Below are 17361 nucleotides of genomic sequence, written 5' to 3'. Positions count from 1 at the left end.
CCCATCAGTTATACCCATATAAATATACTCTAACTTTAGAGGGAACGCGACTTGATTTAGTCAGGCAATGGCCCACTTTTAACTACTCGTAAACCAATTATATCTTAATGAAATTTGGTATATAGATAGATACATTTGAACATTTTCATTATAATTATAGTAACATGAAAGCTAAACAAAATAATGTTTTGTCTTCTACGGCTTCGATCCCTAAGCTGCACATGAGATTAGAATTTTTCATTACTGGATTATAACGATAAAGAAAGTGAAGAGAAGTTATATGTATGTTATACGGAACTGATGCAGCTTTACTTCTTATGGTTACTTTGAAAGAGTATGTCAATTGTCGAACAGATGCACTTTGCTGCAACCAAGCTTCAACACAATTCTATGAATTTGATAGAGTAATTATTCATGTAACTCATGGTTAGGGTATATGTATTTCGACCAGCTGTAAAGTGATTTATGGCTACTCTTCTTTTGATTATATTGTGGTTTCAGGGAGCGTCATTTACAAACGAAATAAAGCTAAGCTAAGCCAAATTCTGTTACAATCAAAGTGAAAATGAATGAAGCGAACGGAAATGTTTTCGATTTGACTTTTTCGTATTTGTTTGCTTCTGTGTGTGTGTGTGTGTGCCAGCCTGTCAGCACATGCATTCCAAAAAAAAAAGCAATTTCAGATTTCACTGTTTGAAAATTCTTCAGATTTCGGATGCACATTTTTCATATGGATGTGTGAGTGCAACTTCGAGTACTCATGCTCGGTATCTTTTTGTTAGTTAATTTTTCATATTTTTGTCTGAGCATTAACAGAAAAAATTGCATTTTGGGCGCAACTTTCTACAACGCTGACTGGAGCTTGACTGATGATGTTATGTGGAGGGAATATATAGGTGGATATATTTATATATTATTATTCTTTTTGCACGTGATCAGCTTTGAATGCAGCTGCGCGCATTTCTATAACAGCGAAAAGAAAGTGTAGACCATGTCGCGATAACTTTCGGTTTTGTTTGGTTAGTTCAAAAGTTCATGAATATTTCAGAGCATTAAATATAATCAGCCATGTTTAAACTCTAAACTTTGACATTGTCGCGCTTGGGACTAAGCTGATTTATAAATGGTCATAAAGCGGGCAAATGGCCAGCAAGTTGGGTCAACAAAGCGAAATGCAAATGCGGCTTTTATTCATTAAGTCGAATTGGCAAAGCAATTATCTTACCAGTTCAAAGAGATAGAAAGACAGATAGAGAGAGAGAAGTAGAGAAATGGCGAATGAGCAAGCTGCCCCAAAGCCACGGGGCAGCCTTTGGCTTTAAAGTTGACTAGCTCTTTGTTTATGGTTGGAGTTTGGCGGGGCTAGCTGGCATTTAGCCAGACACTCTGTCAAAGTTGAAAGCGCAGACGCAACGCTCATTTTATCGTTGGGCTCTTGAAATAATGTATTCATTTGACATCATGTCTTGGGGCATCAGCAGCAGACGCGTGGGGCAAGGGGCATTGATGAGCAAATGTCGCTTTAAGTCACATTTATAATTGCGATGCATCAACAACAAAATGGGAATTTAAGCGTGCAGCAGTTGATGTAAACAACACGATGCGCAAATACCCTCTAAACAGACTTTTAATATAAAGTGAGTAAAATGAGAAAACATTTAAGAACAGGTAGAAGAAATCTAATGAAAGTTGTGTGAGATATTGAAAAGAGTGTAACGTTTTTAAGCTTTAAATCGTTTTGTCTCTTAATAATATAATATGGTTTGTTAATTATTATATTCCAATATTTCAAAATAATTTAAGTGTAGGCCAAGGGTGCAAACTGTTTTTGAATCGAATCTGTTCCCAAAGCCGCCTTTTTATTCGCTATGAACCAAATCTCTATCCGGACAAGGTTGGTAAAGACTAATCTTAGCGAATATTGACATGAAAAGTCAGTTAAACTAGAATCCAGATTTGTTTCGAACTATGTTCGCAGCCCAGCTTAAAATTTCAAAAATATGTCTTTTGAAGTGTTCTCTGCCATAGATTTCTTTTGAAGCAAGTTTCTTGTTGATTAATTAGATTTGATTTCAAGGTAACACTAAAAAGTAATATTGAGAACATCCTTAGACTATATTTGGTTTACCTTAATTCATCTCAGAAATGTGTCAAGATTCTAGCTTAACATCGGACGAAGGCCGTTTAAAATAAATATGCTAATTACAGTTCCAATTAAAATTTAATATATTTTATAGAACATGTGTAAATTAACAGGTCACAGAAGCTCATGGGAATTTGTATCTGTATTTGTAAACTTCCACTGATATCCGTTTACGATGCGGATTCGAATGATTTGAGGTTTCTCACATGCCAGAGACTTAAGGTATTTGGCCAGTTTTGAGCTCTGATCACGCTGATCACGAACTGCACATGGCATTCGCATGTGAATTGTGACACGTTTTGAGACGGCAGCCACCTGACTTGTCTATTGGTCTCTTGGCCAGGCCCACAAAGTCTGAGCCAAGCGCTGCTGATGTTGTGCACTTGACCAAGCCTCTGCGGCATCCAACTTTACACATCAACATCAACATCAGCGTTGTTTTTGTTGTTATTCAGTTGACAGTTGATTTGTAATTTAATTTTGGTTTTTGTTTGAAATGTTTTTTTTTTCTTTTGCTGCAATTAAATAAATTAAAATTTGTCTGCACTTGCGCAATAATTTAACAATTTGTAACGCAACTGCGACTTGTTTTTAATTGCAATCCGATTGGGCTTTGTGGGTTACACACACACATTTTGGCACAGCTGAGAGGCTTGAGGCTTGCCAATTGCCGTCTGCCGCTTTTAGCCGGGTCTAAAGTCTAAAGCTCTAGCCAAAACCTTTCACATTTTATGCCTGTGCTTAGGCGACCTTTTACAAAGAACCTGTTTAATGTACACCTAGGCGTAGGTGTAAAACTAAAACAGAAATTACAATTGTGCTGCGACTGCTGCCGGTTGACTAGGCGCGGCCACGTTTCGGCTCGTATTTGGTGCCCCCCTCCAAAATAATACATCTAAACTATTTGTTACCACCGATTTTGGTCTTTTTTTTTGGCCATTTTATACCCTGAACCCATTAAAAATGGGTAAAAGGGCGTATTGTTTTCATAAGCAGGATGACAAACTGGGTCGATTAGCCATGTTCATCTGTCTGTTCTGTTTTGAGCGCGTCAATCCCGGATGCAACATAAGCAGGAGTCTTGAAATTTATTAATTTTATTTTGAATTTATTAAGTTTAATTTCAATATTTCTTCCCATTTGTTTAATATCGTTAGATATTATAATAACTCTGAGCTTATAAGAGCTAAATATATAATAAATATGTACATTCACATATAAGGAACATTTAATTTTTCAAATACTTTCCGTCACTTCTTCCATGTACAACCTCTAAAAATTGATTACAGATCGGACTATAAATACCGAAGGATAATCTTGAAAACATCTCCTATGCATCATTTGGAGCACTGGTTCAGGGTATCCTCTAGCCAAGCACTCCCGACCTGCATTTTTTATTTTGTGGCCTATTGTGTGCTCCGCTTTGGGCTCCAATTCTGTGGCAACTAAGTACGTGAAACATTTAAGCCATTTGCCAATTTGCATGCCAATTGTGCAATAATTCTGCGACTCTTTTTATTTATTTATTTATTTTTTTGGGTCAGGCGACATCTGGTGGGCTGGGCTGCAGTTTACCTTGCCCCTCTCCGTATATCTGTTGCCTGTTACAATTAAATTACAAACGGTGCTATGTGTCTTGTTACCAATTACGCTTCACTTGCCGTTGTTACCATTATTATTGTTATTATTCTTGTTGTTGTTGCTGTTGTTGTTTCAACTAATTTCACGCGTTCAAAGTCGGCTCGTAGTTAAAGCCAAAATGCCGGACAACGCCAACGCGCGCCCAATGACACAGTAATTGGTCATTGTTTTTGCCCAACCATTATGTATACACTGCAAAAAAATGATATACTATGCATTTATTTACGTAAAATGCAACATATCATTAAGCTCATACATAGGTGGATAATTCGGCGAATATAAATCTCAATTTATGTTAGAAATATTGCAAATATATGGATATTATTTTAAAAGTTTTAATAAACTTAAAACTTAACTTAAAAAAGTATTAAAATTACGGGAAATAATTGATCATATATTTTGGTGAACCCAAGAGAAACAAAAATTTCGAATAGGTTCCTGTATATATTATTAAATGGAAAGTAACTTATTAAAGTATTTATTATGTGCATTAAAAACTTATTTTTAAAACATTTTTAAATATATATATTTATACAAGTATAAGTGCTTGTATATTATATGAAGATTATGGCAATTTTTGAAATTTAAAATTTCAATTTATAGTGTAGTATTTAAGTCGTTAAGCTTTTAGCGTTAGTTAGTACCAATGGATAAACATTTAAATGTACTCGTTTACAATTACGCGCGGCCTGTCGCCGGGCCTCGAGTCTGTGGGGCTGGGGCTTGCGGGTTTACGGACTTTGGGCCTGGGTTAGTTTTCCTTTGTTTTTTGCAAATGTTGCGGTTGAATGATTAACGATTCAAGCTGTGAGCTGTTGGTGGGTGTGTAGCACACACAGAAACACACACAGACACATTTTGCAGTGTGTGCTGCAATTATGTTAGTTGGCCGCTTTTGCTTTCAATTGTTCAATTGCTTAGCAGGCGGCAACGATAAAAACCAAAGAAATTGATACTCTTTTGAATCGACATACACACGCGTAACCGCACATATGTGGACGCATTTATTTCTAGGTTTTTTCTTATTATAATTTTTGCAATCTGTCGTTTATGTTCATTCGGTTCAATTATAAAAAACTGAAAGTAAACAGTTGGCTGAAGGTCAGTATGGCCGTTTATAATATTAGATCAGCTTTCAAATATGCCATAAACGCAATTATATTATGCAAACTTCAATTTATGTCAATTGGCTACAAATGATAAATTGCTATATTTACGGTAATAACAACATTTTGATTGTGAGTTATGGCAAATACTGAATTTTTCTAGGCTTACAATTGAAAAATGTTTCGATCTCTGTTCCTGTTTCAAGCTTAAGCCTGTTGAGAATTCTAAGCGAATATTTAGAGAGTGAAAGGGGGCTTAGACACAGAAAGAAAAACGGAAAAATATGAAATATGTAGAATATAGAGAAAAAGTAAGAGAGAGATATAGGGAGAAATCTTTAGGGCGATGGAGGGGCAGAGAGTGACTACTGATCTCTCAAAAACTTGGCATGCAAATTGATTGAGCTGCTAAACTAGATGCTCGTCAATTGTAATTGCTATGTTGGGGCTGATCTTCTGCTTCCTTGGGCCACAACTTAATTTTCCTTTCATTTTGTATATATATTTCTTTTTTTGTTCGAGCTCCGATTGATTTCTAGGCCTAAGCCACTTACATGTAGAAGCTGTCTTGCATATCTGCTCATCTCGAAGCTGTCAAGTATTTTGTAGCTGTAGACAGCTTTCCCCGTTGGCCTTCGCATATTTCTGGGCAGTTGAGATGGGAGTGCTGCGCTTTTAGAAAACCACATGCATTCCATATTAATGAGCAGCGCATCCAAAGTCTCGTCAATTACAATTATCCAAGCCAAATTACGCTCAATTGTAAGGCCTTTGTTGTCGCCTTAAAGTGTGTATGTGTGAGTGTGCACCGATGTAGATTAAGTAATAAAATCTTTTTTATAGTGCAAGAAAACGTATAAAACATATACCAGCCAAGCAGCCAGCGAGGTAACAATAGAAGAAAATCAGGAGTTAAACTAATCAACGCATGCGCAGCCATTAGGCCAAAGCCGGAGCAAGAGTCAGCAAATTGAGCCAACTAATTTTCTTGCCTTGGCTTATAGCTGGCAAATTAAATTTATGAACAGCAAAAAAAGCAGCTGCCAGCTGCCACATTAGCCGCAAGCTAACCGCCAAGACAACCCAGCAGCAGCCGCAGCAGCAGCAGGGCCAAGTTAGTGAGAAGAAATGCATCAAGGCATGAAATGACTTTTTATGGCTTTCCATAAGATGGCCTTGAACGCATTGGCCGGTGGCCGTTCTCTCATTTATTTTCTTCTTTTTTTTTTACCCTGCTAGAGGTTATTGTAGTTTCTTTTTATGAAATTTGTAGCGCATAGAAAATAAATCTCGGACATCATAGAGTACCCATGCTGTTTTCACATGAGGTAAATCTTATATATCTTCTATAGGAACAGTCGGTAAAAATTTCGTTTTTTGGAAAAAACTAAACTTAAGCATATCATTGTAGGTACAATTTTTGGAAAAATAATTTGGTCAGTAATTGCAATCTTTATTATTCTTCTAACATATCTGCGAAAGCGTATTCGTAGATAAAAAGAGGTCTAAGCATATATCTGCAAGGGCATTTAATCTTCGACTTGCCGAAGAGAGTCTTTCCATTCCATTTTATGCTGCACTTGATTTTCTCTCTGTTAGCCAAGTCTTCACAAGCTTCTGCGTTTGTTTCATATTATGTGGCACAAGCCACAAGCAAAAGCTAAACGAAATACCACAAAAACACATTCATTCTACAAGCTCCGCATAAAAGATTCATTTGAATGCGTTGCAAATTTGTTTAATGCTGGTCACACTTGAAACATCACAGTCGCCGTTTTTTTTTGTAGTTTATTGAACCTTTCGGCAAGATCTTGTGTATAAGAAACTAAACTATGAAGCGAACACAAGCTAATGAGCTATGTAAAAGTTGATCTCTTGTGATCTATGGACATATCCTCATCAAGCCCCGTATAATTGCGAGATAAGCCGAGCTCCTCGTAAAGTTTGTTGTTCAGAATGATGCTTAGAGACTGTTATGTGTTTAAATTTTTTTATATCTTTATGATTTTTTTTGATGTAATCAAAATGAACAAAGCTAAAGTTCTAGCGCGCCATAGGGCTTTACTCGATTCCACAAGAGCCACGTGCGTTGGCTTTTAAACAATCATTAACTAAAGAGCTTTATAACTCCATATCCATATCTATTATTATTTTATATTATTTTGTACAAATTTTAAAGAGTTTTCCTTAATTTGCCCTGTTCGAATTTTGGTGCATCAGAAAAGTTTCGGACTGATCAGCTTTGAGGCTGGATCTTCTAAAGAAATGTTCTCTTTACTTGTCACTTGCTCATAATTAAATATGTCACGTAGGCACCGCCGGTTATTGCTTTTTGTTTTCATATAATATAGTATATATATTAAGCTTGAATAATTCTAATAAAATAAAAACCATCAAAATAAAAGTTATCTAATTTCAGTTTCCAATCAAAAAACTTTATTTTCTATCTAATTTTGGCCCATCAAGTATTTTATAGTATCTGGCGAAGCGATCATTATAGAATTTTTCCGTTTATTTATAGAAGAGGCGGTAATTATTTATATGTTTTGTTGTATTATTTTTTTATGTTGTTGCTTCCGTTGTTTGCTTTCCTGTTTTCCGCTTATGACTTACCCTATCCGCGGCTTCTTTAACTTCTGTTTCTACGGTTCGGGTCTTCATTTAACGATGCCGTCATTCGAGTACTTGTTGTGGACCTTTCTTTCGAAAATTTACCATCCGGTGGCGGTTACTCACTGCCGCTGCGATTCTTCTGCCCTGGGGTCAACGTAACCCATAACTGAGTTCCCCCTAGGCCGCCCTCTTCACACCTGGCAACCTTTGCATGCATCATGCAAAAATCAGCGAATGGAACCAATGTCAGTCGCGGTTCAAGTCCGGTTGCGATTATATCACAGGGGCTTGTGTCCAGCTCCCCTACTTTTATTATGTCTGTAGTGGTGGGGTAAAGATGGTGGCGGGCAGCATGCATAATTAATAACGAAATGATTTGGCGCACTGACATTGGACATTGGCAACGTCCGCAACGAAGTGGGAGCCGCTTGCCACATGGCCACAGCGGGTGGCTCTTCCAGGTTGCCGAGAGATTGACTCAGCTTTTACCCAACTGCTTTTGTTGTTGTTGTTGTTGTTTTTCCTTCTGTAGCGCCTGTCATGACTTCCACTAATGATCTATGCGGGCGCCCAGTTGGCAGACTGGCAGCCGGGCACCTGCAAAAATAAACTGCAGAAGTTTTCACGTCTATAAATAAAGCGGATTAATGTAAATGCCCTGCAGGGAATGAGGAATTGGCTGGCCAAATGGGAAAGTTCTTGCAGTGCAGCACAAAATTAGCCAGACTTTCAGAGAAAAACAGCACACACAAACACTCAGACACACACACGAAGTTATATACTCTTACACTTGGGTGTAGAATTTGCGTGCGTGCATTCCTTGCCCTTTCACACAGGAAGTGCTTGACGGCTGAAAGCGAAAGTCTGCTGTAAATTGATAGAAAGAGAGAGCAACTGATACAAAGACAGAGAGAGAAAGAGTGAGATGTGCTTTAAGAAAATTGTCACTGGATTGTTATTATATCATTTTTGTATTTTTATACGCTCAATAAGTCTGTCCATAATTATTGCGACGCGTTGGAGGCGACGCTAATTGTGGCAACAGCCAAAAAAATGTTGGCCAGGAAACAGGTTACAGCTAAAGTTGGTTGATATCTTTTGGCTTACATACCATCATCATAATTATCATCATTATCATTGCCGTTGTTATTGCTTTTCTTGTTGTTATTGTTGTTGTCTTTATTCGTCATTTCTGGCTAATGCCTCGCAACTTAGCCAACTTCTGCTTGTGCGCAGCTAACTGTGAAATTCACTTTTGAAATTCGCTCTGAAGACGAGCGTAAAAAAGTAAACAAATAAACAATTTAAACATGATTTTCATTTTATTTGAACGCCATTCGAAACGCTACAATAATTTTTCGACAATGGCGTCGACAGCTTCAGTTCTGTAGGATTTGTTTACAGCAAAGAAGCGAATTGTTTGCAGAATTTTGTAACCTTTAACAATTGGTAATGCTTCTTGATGCAATAAGAAAAATGAAAACAGTTATCTTCGCAGTTCCAAAGATTAAATCCCTTCACGGTAATATAGCAGATGTGTGAAGTATTTCTGTACTCAACAGCAACTAATGTTAGGAAATAGTGAGATTGTTAAAGAAATAATAATAAATAGGAAAATAAAGTAATAGAAAAAATTAGTTCAGCCCAGTAATATATATATATAAATATATTTAAATACAAATCTGCGGTGTTCTATTGATAACATAAAATACTCTTTAAGTATTTATTTTTCATGAATATTTATATATTCTGAATATGTTTTTAAGGAAACTTCGCAAGAAAAATATTTTTAGTTTGATCAAAAATAGGTCATGCAGAAAGTTTATAACATTTAAACTACGCATAAAGATAAAAGCATAAACAAATGTATTTCAAAACACATTGTTGTTTCAATTGAACAAAAAAGTTGAAAAAAATTTGTTGGCAGATTTCTTCTGGAATATAAAGGAACAAGAATTTCTAAAATACTAGCGTTTTTTTTATAATAAAAGAATTCCTGCTTACATTTTCGATGTACGTACATATACAATACATATAATTTTTTTAATATATTTACTGCAGTTAACACCAAAGTTTTTATTATTTTTTTCTGCAGTTACTCTACTTACTTTCACCCCGTATAATTTATCAGTACTGTGTATGAAACTGATATTCGTACTTTCAGCACATTCCATTGCCAACACTCAACGCGCTTTAATTTGTTTATCCCCTTTTAGTGGCTACGCCTCTGGCTTATGGCCAATATTTATGCGCGATATTTTAGTTTTAAGTGCAGCACTGTGTAAACAATAACTCGACAACCTGCTGCGATTTGCAATGGTTATTTCGTACATTTATTTCTTTAAATGTTATTTATTGTATTGCCCAGATTTGCCATCAAATGCTTTTTATTTTCTGGCTAAATGTCAGCAATGCCGCCGATTCTTTGGCCTTTGAGTTTTGTGTTTAAAGTTTAAGCCTTGCTTGCAAGTACACAAAAAACACACACACAATATTGGGCGAAAGAATGGCGCAGCGCGAAGGTTGAGGTTGGCTAATTGAAAACTGAGTAGACAATAGCCCAGTTAACAGAGCAGACCACCGGCTAGCCGCACACCCGCACCGCGCACTCAAGGGCTTAGACGAACACGGACACGGCTGCGTGGCTAATTATGTGCGAGTCACTGAAGCCGAGTTCCGTTGGGGGAATTTATACTAATATATATTGTAAATATATGTGATGCACATAACGCAATAATGCTCATGGCGCAATAAGCTTATAATATGCAAATTATCTGCTGCTGGCGGGAGAATTTAATATTTTGGACAATTGCAGCAACGAGGTGTGTCACTGTCACAGGCCATAAACATACTTGTATATTTAGGATCCATATTCCATAAGCGAAAATATATGTGATCTGTATATGTTATACGAGAATCTGAACAAAGTTGTAGTTTGTCCAGAACCTTTTTTTAATAATTCCCTGTAGATGCTTGTTACAAACATATATACAGTATTCATTGAATAAACGCCATAAAAAATGAATATATTTAATGTTATATATGTATATATGTGGATCTTAAGCGATTTGTGATAGCGCATCGAGATGAAAGCGTCGCAGCACGTAAAACTCGCATAAAAAATTAATAAAAATTGATGGCAATTGTGCATTGGGGCGGCTGACAAATGCACAAAGAGCCAAACAGCCGCATGACATGCAAAGTGGACACGATGCTACAAATTCGGGTGTGAGGGTGTGTTTGGGGAGCAGTTAAGCGTGGCTATGCGCATGTGGCTCAGTTCAACCAAACAAACAAATAAACATTCGCTGCGCTTGCAATCAAAATAAAGTCAAACTTCATTCGATCAGGAGGTGGCTGCATATGCGCGCTGTGCATCCAGTTGTTGTCATTAACTTCCAAGTGAAAGTTCGACTTGCCCCCTCCCTGTTAACCATATGTTCCCTGCCGCTGGGGCGCATGCCCCAGCTGCAGTTCCAGCTTTATCCACAGACTATCCAGCCTGTGGCTTTGGCTTGCGTTGACAGTTGCACACAAATTACAAAAATTAGCGCTCACATGCAACGCAGTCGATGCAGGCAGCGATGCCTCCTTAATCTTGGCAATCTTCTCCAAATCCAACCTCCTCCCGCTGCCTTTTTCAGCGATTGTTAGTTTGGGTCGCATTTGCGCTTCTGGGGCGCATTTGTGCAATTAGAAAATGGCAAATGCCAAATGGGGGCATGCAACAACTACAATAACAAACAACAACAACAAAAGCTTACACGATGGGGGCTTACAAGCCCCAAACATAGCGACAAGTCGCCTCCACAGATTAACATACCCACAGCACCTCACTTAATTTGCCCAGGGCCAAGCAGCCAGCAATTGGCGGGTAGGGGATACGGTACAACCGTAGCTAAAATCTGTTGCAGCATTGAACAATTTACGGTTGCCCCAAAGGCAGCTGCAATATGCAATATGCAATACTGCGCAACATTAGATAAATCACCAAGTGACAAATATGTTCAGATATTAGATATTTATTGTGGTTAGTGCCAACACTCGACTGGTCTTTCTCTTTTTAAACGGACCATTCGATTGTGAACGCAATACCGCATTTTATCTTAAGTACTATTTACCGTTCATTTCATTACGTACAGCAACTTGCAACTTGTCCTTCACGGTCATGTGGCCAGACGTATGCGACTCAAATAAAGATAACTTTTTAATATGTAATCGCTTAAGTCGGAGATTTTATTCCTTATTGAATTTTCATGATCCTCCAGAGTAACTTTAGTTTAAGATTCACAAAAGTCGTAAATGCTTAACCAATTTTCATGGTCCTCCAAAATAACTTTGGCTTAAAATAATGTTCGCTAGAATCGCAAATGTTTTACCAATTGACTTTAAAAAAGAAACAGCAAATGTCGAAAAAAAATATGGAATTTTATATGTGCATCGCATGTCCCGTCAAGTTACCATTAAAGTGGGGATGTAGCAAAAACTGATGAACTGACTTCTCTCCTTCACACTATTCTATCATGCCAAAAAACTGACCATGAAGATCTAGTTTTTCATAACATATTTTTACAATTTCAGAATTACCTTTATCGCAAAAAGTGACCATAGAGTAAAGAGCAAAAGCTAAAACACTGCACAAATAAATTAATTTTTTAATTTAAAACACCGTATTTTGACATTTGAAAATAAAAATCGCCCATGTTATTCATGTTCAACCTCCAGGGTCACTTTGTGGAACAAATGCGACTTTTGCCTGTAAACATGAGCAACCATGTTTATGAGCATATGTATGAAATAAGACATAAAATTACACAATTTCTTCATGGTCGCTTTATGTGACAAATGCGCATTTTGTGATATGCATTTTTTAATATTTATTGCTTGTTTCGGGGAACATGTTCTTCTTAAATATTTTATGTAGCCCTTGGGAGCATAAGATCTCTTGGTTGCAAGCCATTGCCAGCTTTTCTCTCACTTCTTGTCACATATATGCCTTACTTGATTAGAGCTTGTTGCCAATAGTTTATTACCTTCCTAAACAGCACCTTTAATGATCTTTATAACGATCTGCTGGTTCCGAAATGTTCGCACTCTTTAAAAATAAAGAAACTGTTTACTGCTGGAAAACAATCAACACCTTTTGGGCCAGACTGATATTTTAATGAGCTGCGCGACGAGAAGCGGCCCCTGCTGCTGCTGCATATGCTGCAACTGCAACTGCAACGGCTGCTGCAGCCCCTAAAAACAGCTCCTAAAACAGCAGCGCAGAGTCGACCATAGAAATTACTTCACCTCGTTTTCGGGTCTGGAATATGTTGTTGTTGTTGTTGTCGTTGTTGCTTTTGCTCGTTTTGTTTGTTTGTTTGGCTTATCAATCAGTGCGGAATCAGGCACAAAATGTTGCGTAATTTTGCATTGCAGACAGAAAACAAAAATAAAAACAAAAACTAAATAAATAAAACAAAAAAAAAAAAAACACACACACACACACAAAAATAAAACAAAGTTGTACAAACCGTTTTATTTATGGCTTTGAAGCAGTTTTTGGCTACCGTTTTGACCGGCCAACTTTTATGTTGCCGGTTTGATGCTGTTTGTGGCAGCTGCGTGTGTGCCAGGGAAACTAGTTGGAGATGCTTGCAACGTTCAGATGTGTGTCTTAATGCCACTAGGCGACGCAATTCCAAATCGTTTGCGCCTAGAGATGGAAGTGTGTTAATTCATTTGCTAATAGGTGACCGGACAATACAAATGTCGGTATTTAAGATTTGTAAAATATGCATAAATTGCATACTCAGAAAAAGTGAAACTGGTTTAAAAGCAAATCAAAACGAAATTACCGTTTCAATAACTTTTCCAAATACTTGACCTATTCCGAAAGTTTTGCAAGTTGTATTGAAAATCTAGTTATTTATTATATATATCATCTACATACTTTAAGTTCTGAATAATTTACTTGACCCATGCCTTTTTTTCTTCGATAAGTTCAGAAATTAAGAACAGTTCTTATCCAATTTCAGCATATTGAAAATGGTAAATACTGTCGATTTCTTCTCAGGTAATTTAGCTTTTCGGCTCGCTTTCATGGCCGATCAGAAAAATCTATATTCCCGCATATTCAAATTGCAATATAAGGCCCAATCCTGATTTGAAACATGGGGTCAAAAATATTTTAATCTGCGAACATCTGATCTAAAATCTAATTTCTGGTCAAATATTTCGTATAATTAAGGGAGAAATGGTATTCTGCTGGCGGGTCCAAAATATATTGCTTTCAAAATACAAAAATATATGCAAGATACTTTCTTTTGCCTGCGAACTCCTGAGTCATCATATTAGGTGCTCATGTCTTATCTTTCTCATGTTCTAATTCGTTGTTGCATTAGGTGTTTCTTGCTAACATAACGTCCCAATAAATATGCCCCTATCGTAGTTATATAATACGATACACATATCGTATCGTGGCGCCTCATGGACGACCGACAAAGGCCTAGAAGTCAGCTGCTCAACTGTTAACTCGACGCTTGGCGTTTTGCATATAAATTGAACCAGAAGCAAACTGATTGCAAAAAGATGCGATTCAATTGGATTTGAGTTTGGTTTGGACATGCCAACACGTCGGCTCGTGGCACCCATAAAGAAATCAACATATTGGCCATATATATATACGCGATGAGCTTATAAGCCCGTTAGATGAACGGTCTATTGACTCTGTGATATCGAAATATATATCGTTGACATTTTATCGTATTGTACGTGCCGAATTGTGCTCCAAAAGGAGTGTAGGGCTTTTGGAAGGCGTCAAAATGCGATACAGTTGGGGAACGGGCAATAAACAAGCGACATTTCTAAATATGCCCAAAGGGCGGCAGGGAGGCGACATGGAGCTGAGCGAATGTAAGTGCAAAAATTCCAGTGTTGACAATGTTCTGGGCACGTCAAAATGTCGCCAACGTCTTGGCAGCTACATAAACACATATCTCTATATACTATATATATTACATACATACACATATATCTCCGTATCTTTGTATCTGTGCAGTTGGCGCTTAAGTTGAAAGGCGTGACTGGTGCATTGTCATCGGTTGGCAAATGCAAATGCCAAAATGTTGTTGTCGTTCGACAACAGCAACAACAAAAGTTGGCTAAATTAAGTTAAAGCAACAATAACAAGAGTAGTAAAGCGTGTGTTAACGCGTGTGTGCACGACTAGCAGATACCCTGTAAACATTTAAAAGAAATATTTTTTTAATTACTTGCTTTTATTGAAATTTTCAATGCTTTACGATTTGATTGAAATGTTTGTAAAATTGTAAGCATAGAGAAGTTTTTTTTTTTTTATATGTAAACATGCACACCTTTTTTGTGTATGCCATATGAGAGTTCATATAACCCAATTAGGTGCTTTATAATCACCGATATTTTGTCAAAAAAGCATATTCAAGTACGAACGATATCGGGGATACTCGAAAACTTTTCGTTAATTTGAATAAATACAAATATCGAGGCTGAACTTTTTGCGCTTAACACATTCATATAGACATACATATAGCTACTCAATTGCCTGTTGATGCTTCGAGCTGCCAAGCCTTTCGTTTTGCGAATTACAATTGAATAAAGGGTATGTCAACAGCTGCTGACCGAAACTGTTACAAAATCGCCAAGAAAAAACAAAACAATTTTCATTTTTGGCCAAGGCTTATCTCTGGGGAGGCGCTTCCGCATTTGCAGCGCATTCTCGGCGGCGGTCACCAAAGTTCACGCTGCAAGAACAACGCACAAATGTTTGAAGTGCTGCCGACGCCCCAAGGCAAAACCTGCTGCCCGCTCGCGTATCCCTCTCTCGAACTATATCGCGCTGCCGCTAGCTAAAGATAGATGCAGGCGCAAGCTGCAGACACACATGCATAATGCAACATGCAACAATAACAAGAACAACAGGAACTTTGGTGCCGCATGTTGCGCCGTGTGCTCACTATTTTATGGCGTTTGCATCCATGAGATACACGTACTTTAAGGGCTTCTGTCGCGTCGTCGCCTTTTATTACGTACTACTACACAACTAATGTGCATAACAAAATACTTCCCTTTGCCTTTGTTTTATTTTTAATATTTTTTTACAACTATTTTTAAACGCAATGCGCTTAAGGCTAATTAAATTTTCAACAACAATTTTCCCTTATCGGTGGTAATTTACGAGCCACTTGCAGCGAAAGTTGGTTCTTATGTAGCTTTGGCTAATGTCGCCATAAGTTGGGCTTAATTACACTCTCCAACACACGCTGATTACAGCCGCGTGCTGCCTACCGCCTGCCCCCCGGCTGGATAAAGAATGAACAAAAAAAAAAAAACGTTAAGAACAAACGCTTTTAAAAACTCATTAATGCAAAATTTGTGGCCGCCAAGTGTTTGCTGTTGTCTGCGTTATATGACTTGCAATTTACATCTCTGAAGCTCATGGAGCTCACTTATATATGACTTTATGGATGTATATAAATAACCATGACACATGCCTCGACAATAGTTAAAAAGATACACAACAAGCTAAATCATTGCTGAGACATGACATTTCTTTTAAAAGTTTTCAATTCGATTTTATGAGTTGAATAGTTTTTACTGCTCGTATAATATCTATTCTTATGTTTATTGGCTCCTAACTTCTCTAATTGGTTCTTTGATTTTGTATTGCCAGTTTTTCACTGGCACTATTTTGCAATTTTAAATTAAACAATTCCCATCTTGGTCACGTCTATATATTTGCATGCAAAACTATGAAGGTCACATTTCTAAATCTTGAACAAAAAAAAAAAATTGCACTTTGAATTCAAATTAAATAGAAATAAAAAAACGAAATCTGCCGTTGATTGCGCTTGATAAGGCAATAATCTAAGCACAGATCGAATGTACTTTAAATCTATTATTCATTGCTTTGAAGTAACACTTTGAACAAAGTGTTTATTTGCATACGGTGTGCATTTTTAGTATAACGAAATTTATGTATTTGTTATTTATTTTAAATTTATCATTTAACAAATTGTAAGGGTATAAAAAATATGTTGACAAAAAACAGACCAAATTCATATTGATACAGAAATAAGTGATAAATCTAATTTAGATTAGATTTATTATCATCTATCCGATCTTTTAAGCAGTTGCTCTTAAGAGTCTGTCCAGTGTTGGTCAACAGCGCTTTGTATCTTTTGTGTTGGCTGCGCTTGTCATCATATGCTTGAAGGTCAGGCAAAGTGTTTGCTAATTAAGTAAAATTGTAAACAAAACCAGTTGCCGAGTGTTTTTGGTTAATTACAAAATGATGCATCGCAATGCCTCACTGACATTGAAGTGAGTAGTTTATGAGTTGTTGATGAGTGGCTGATGAATGCAGCGGATGAGTGCTTGGTCGCATCTCCGTGAAACTTATATATGCAAGGCGTATTGCGTATATTGCGCATACGCCCTGTGACCACAAAGTTCAAAACAAAGTTGGACTTGGACTTCTATAACACAGAACTTGTGGCGCTTCTTCTTCAGTTAGTTGTTCTTATTGCGGTTGCGATTTTCCAATAATTCATATAACGCTGCGAAGCCACAAAACTTGGACAAAGGCGGCGGCGTCTGTGTTTGTCTTCCGCAAACAGATTTAATACTCGGCTACAATATGCAAAATTCCATTGGCTTGAGACGAGGTAACTTTTTCAATATTTCATTCGCTTGCCCGCTTCATTTGCGTATTTGCCTATGGATATTGTGATTCTTTGTGGGCCGGCAAGTATTGCGGAAATGGGCATATACCAACGGCTGTATGCGAATATATATAATAGGTGTATAGATGTATATATATATATATCTCGGGTG

General features: G+C 37.2%; 1 protein-coding gene across 5 annotated transcripts in view; it reads left to right on the top strand.

The window, feature by feature from the left end:
- The window catches only part of LOC6633058 (AAC-rich mRNA clone AAC11 protein), a 50296-nt gene that overhangs the window by 28921 nt on the left and 4014 nt on the right, over positions 1-17361 (top strand). The window contains exon 4 of one of the 5 annotated variants that reach the window (XM_070206710.1): positions 40-16383. The exons of the other annotated variants lie outside the window; for them this stretch is intronic. Within the exon in view, the coding sequence (XP_070062811.1) occupies positions 40-60 (21 nt within the window). The 3' untranslated portion in view covers positions 61-16383. Of the gene's footprint in view, positions 1-39; positions 16384-17361 lie in introns of those variants that run through there. 5 annotated transcript variants of the gene reach the window in all.

Source organism: Drosophila virilis, chromosome 2 (genome assembly GCF_030788295.1).
Source record: "Drosophila virilis strain 15010-1051.87 chromosome 2, Dvir_AGI_RSII-ME, whole genome shotgun sequence".
Taxonomy (NCBI): domain Eukaryota; kingdom Metazoa; phylum Arthropoda; class Insecta; order Diptera; family Drosophilidae; genus Drosophila; species Drosophila virilis.
This window is presented reverse-complemented; position numbering and strand designations above follow the sequence as displayed.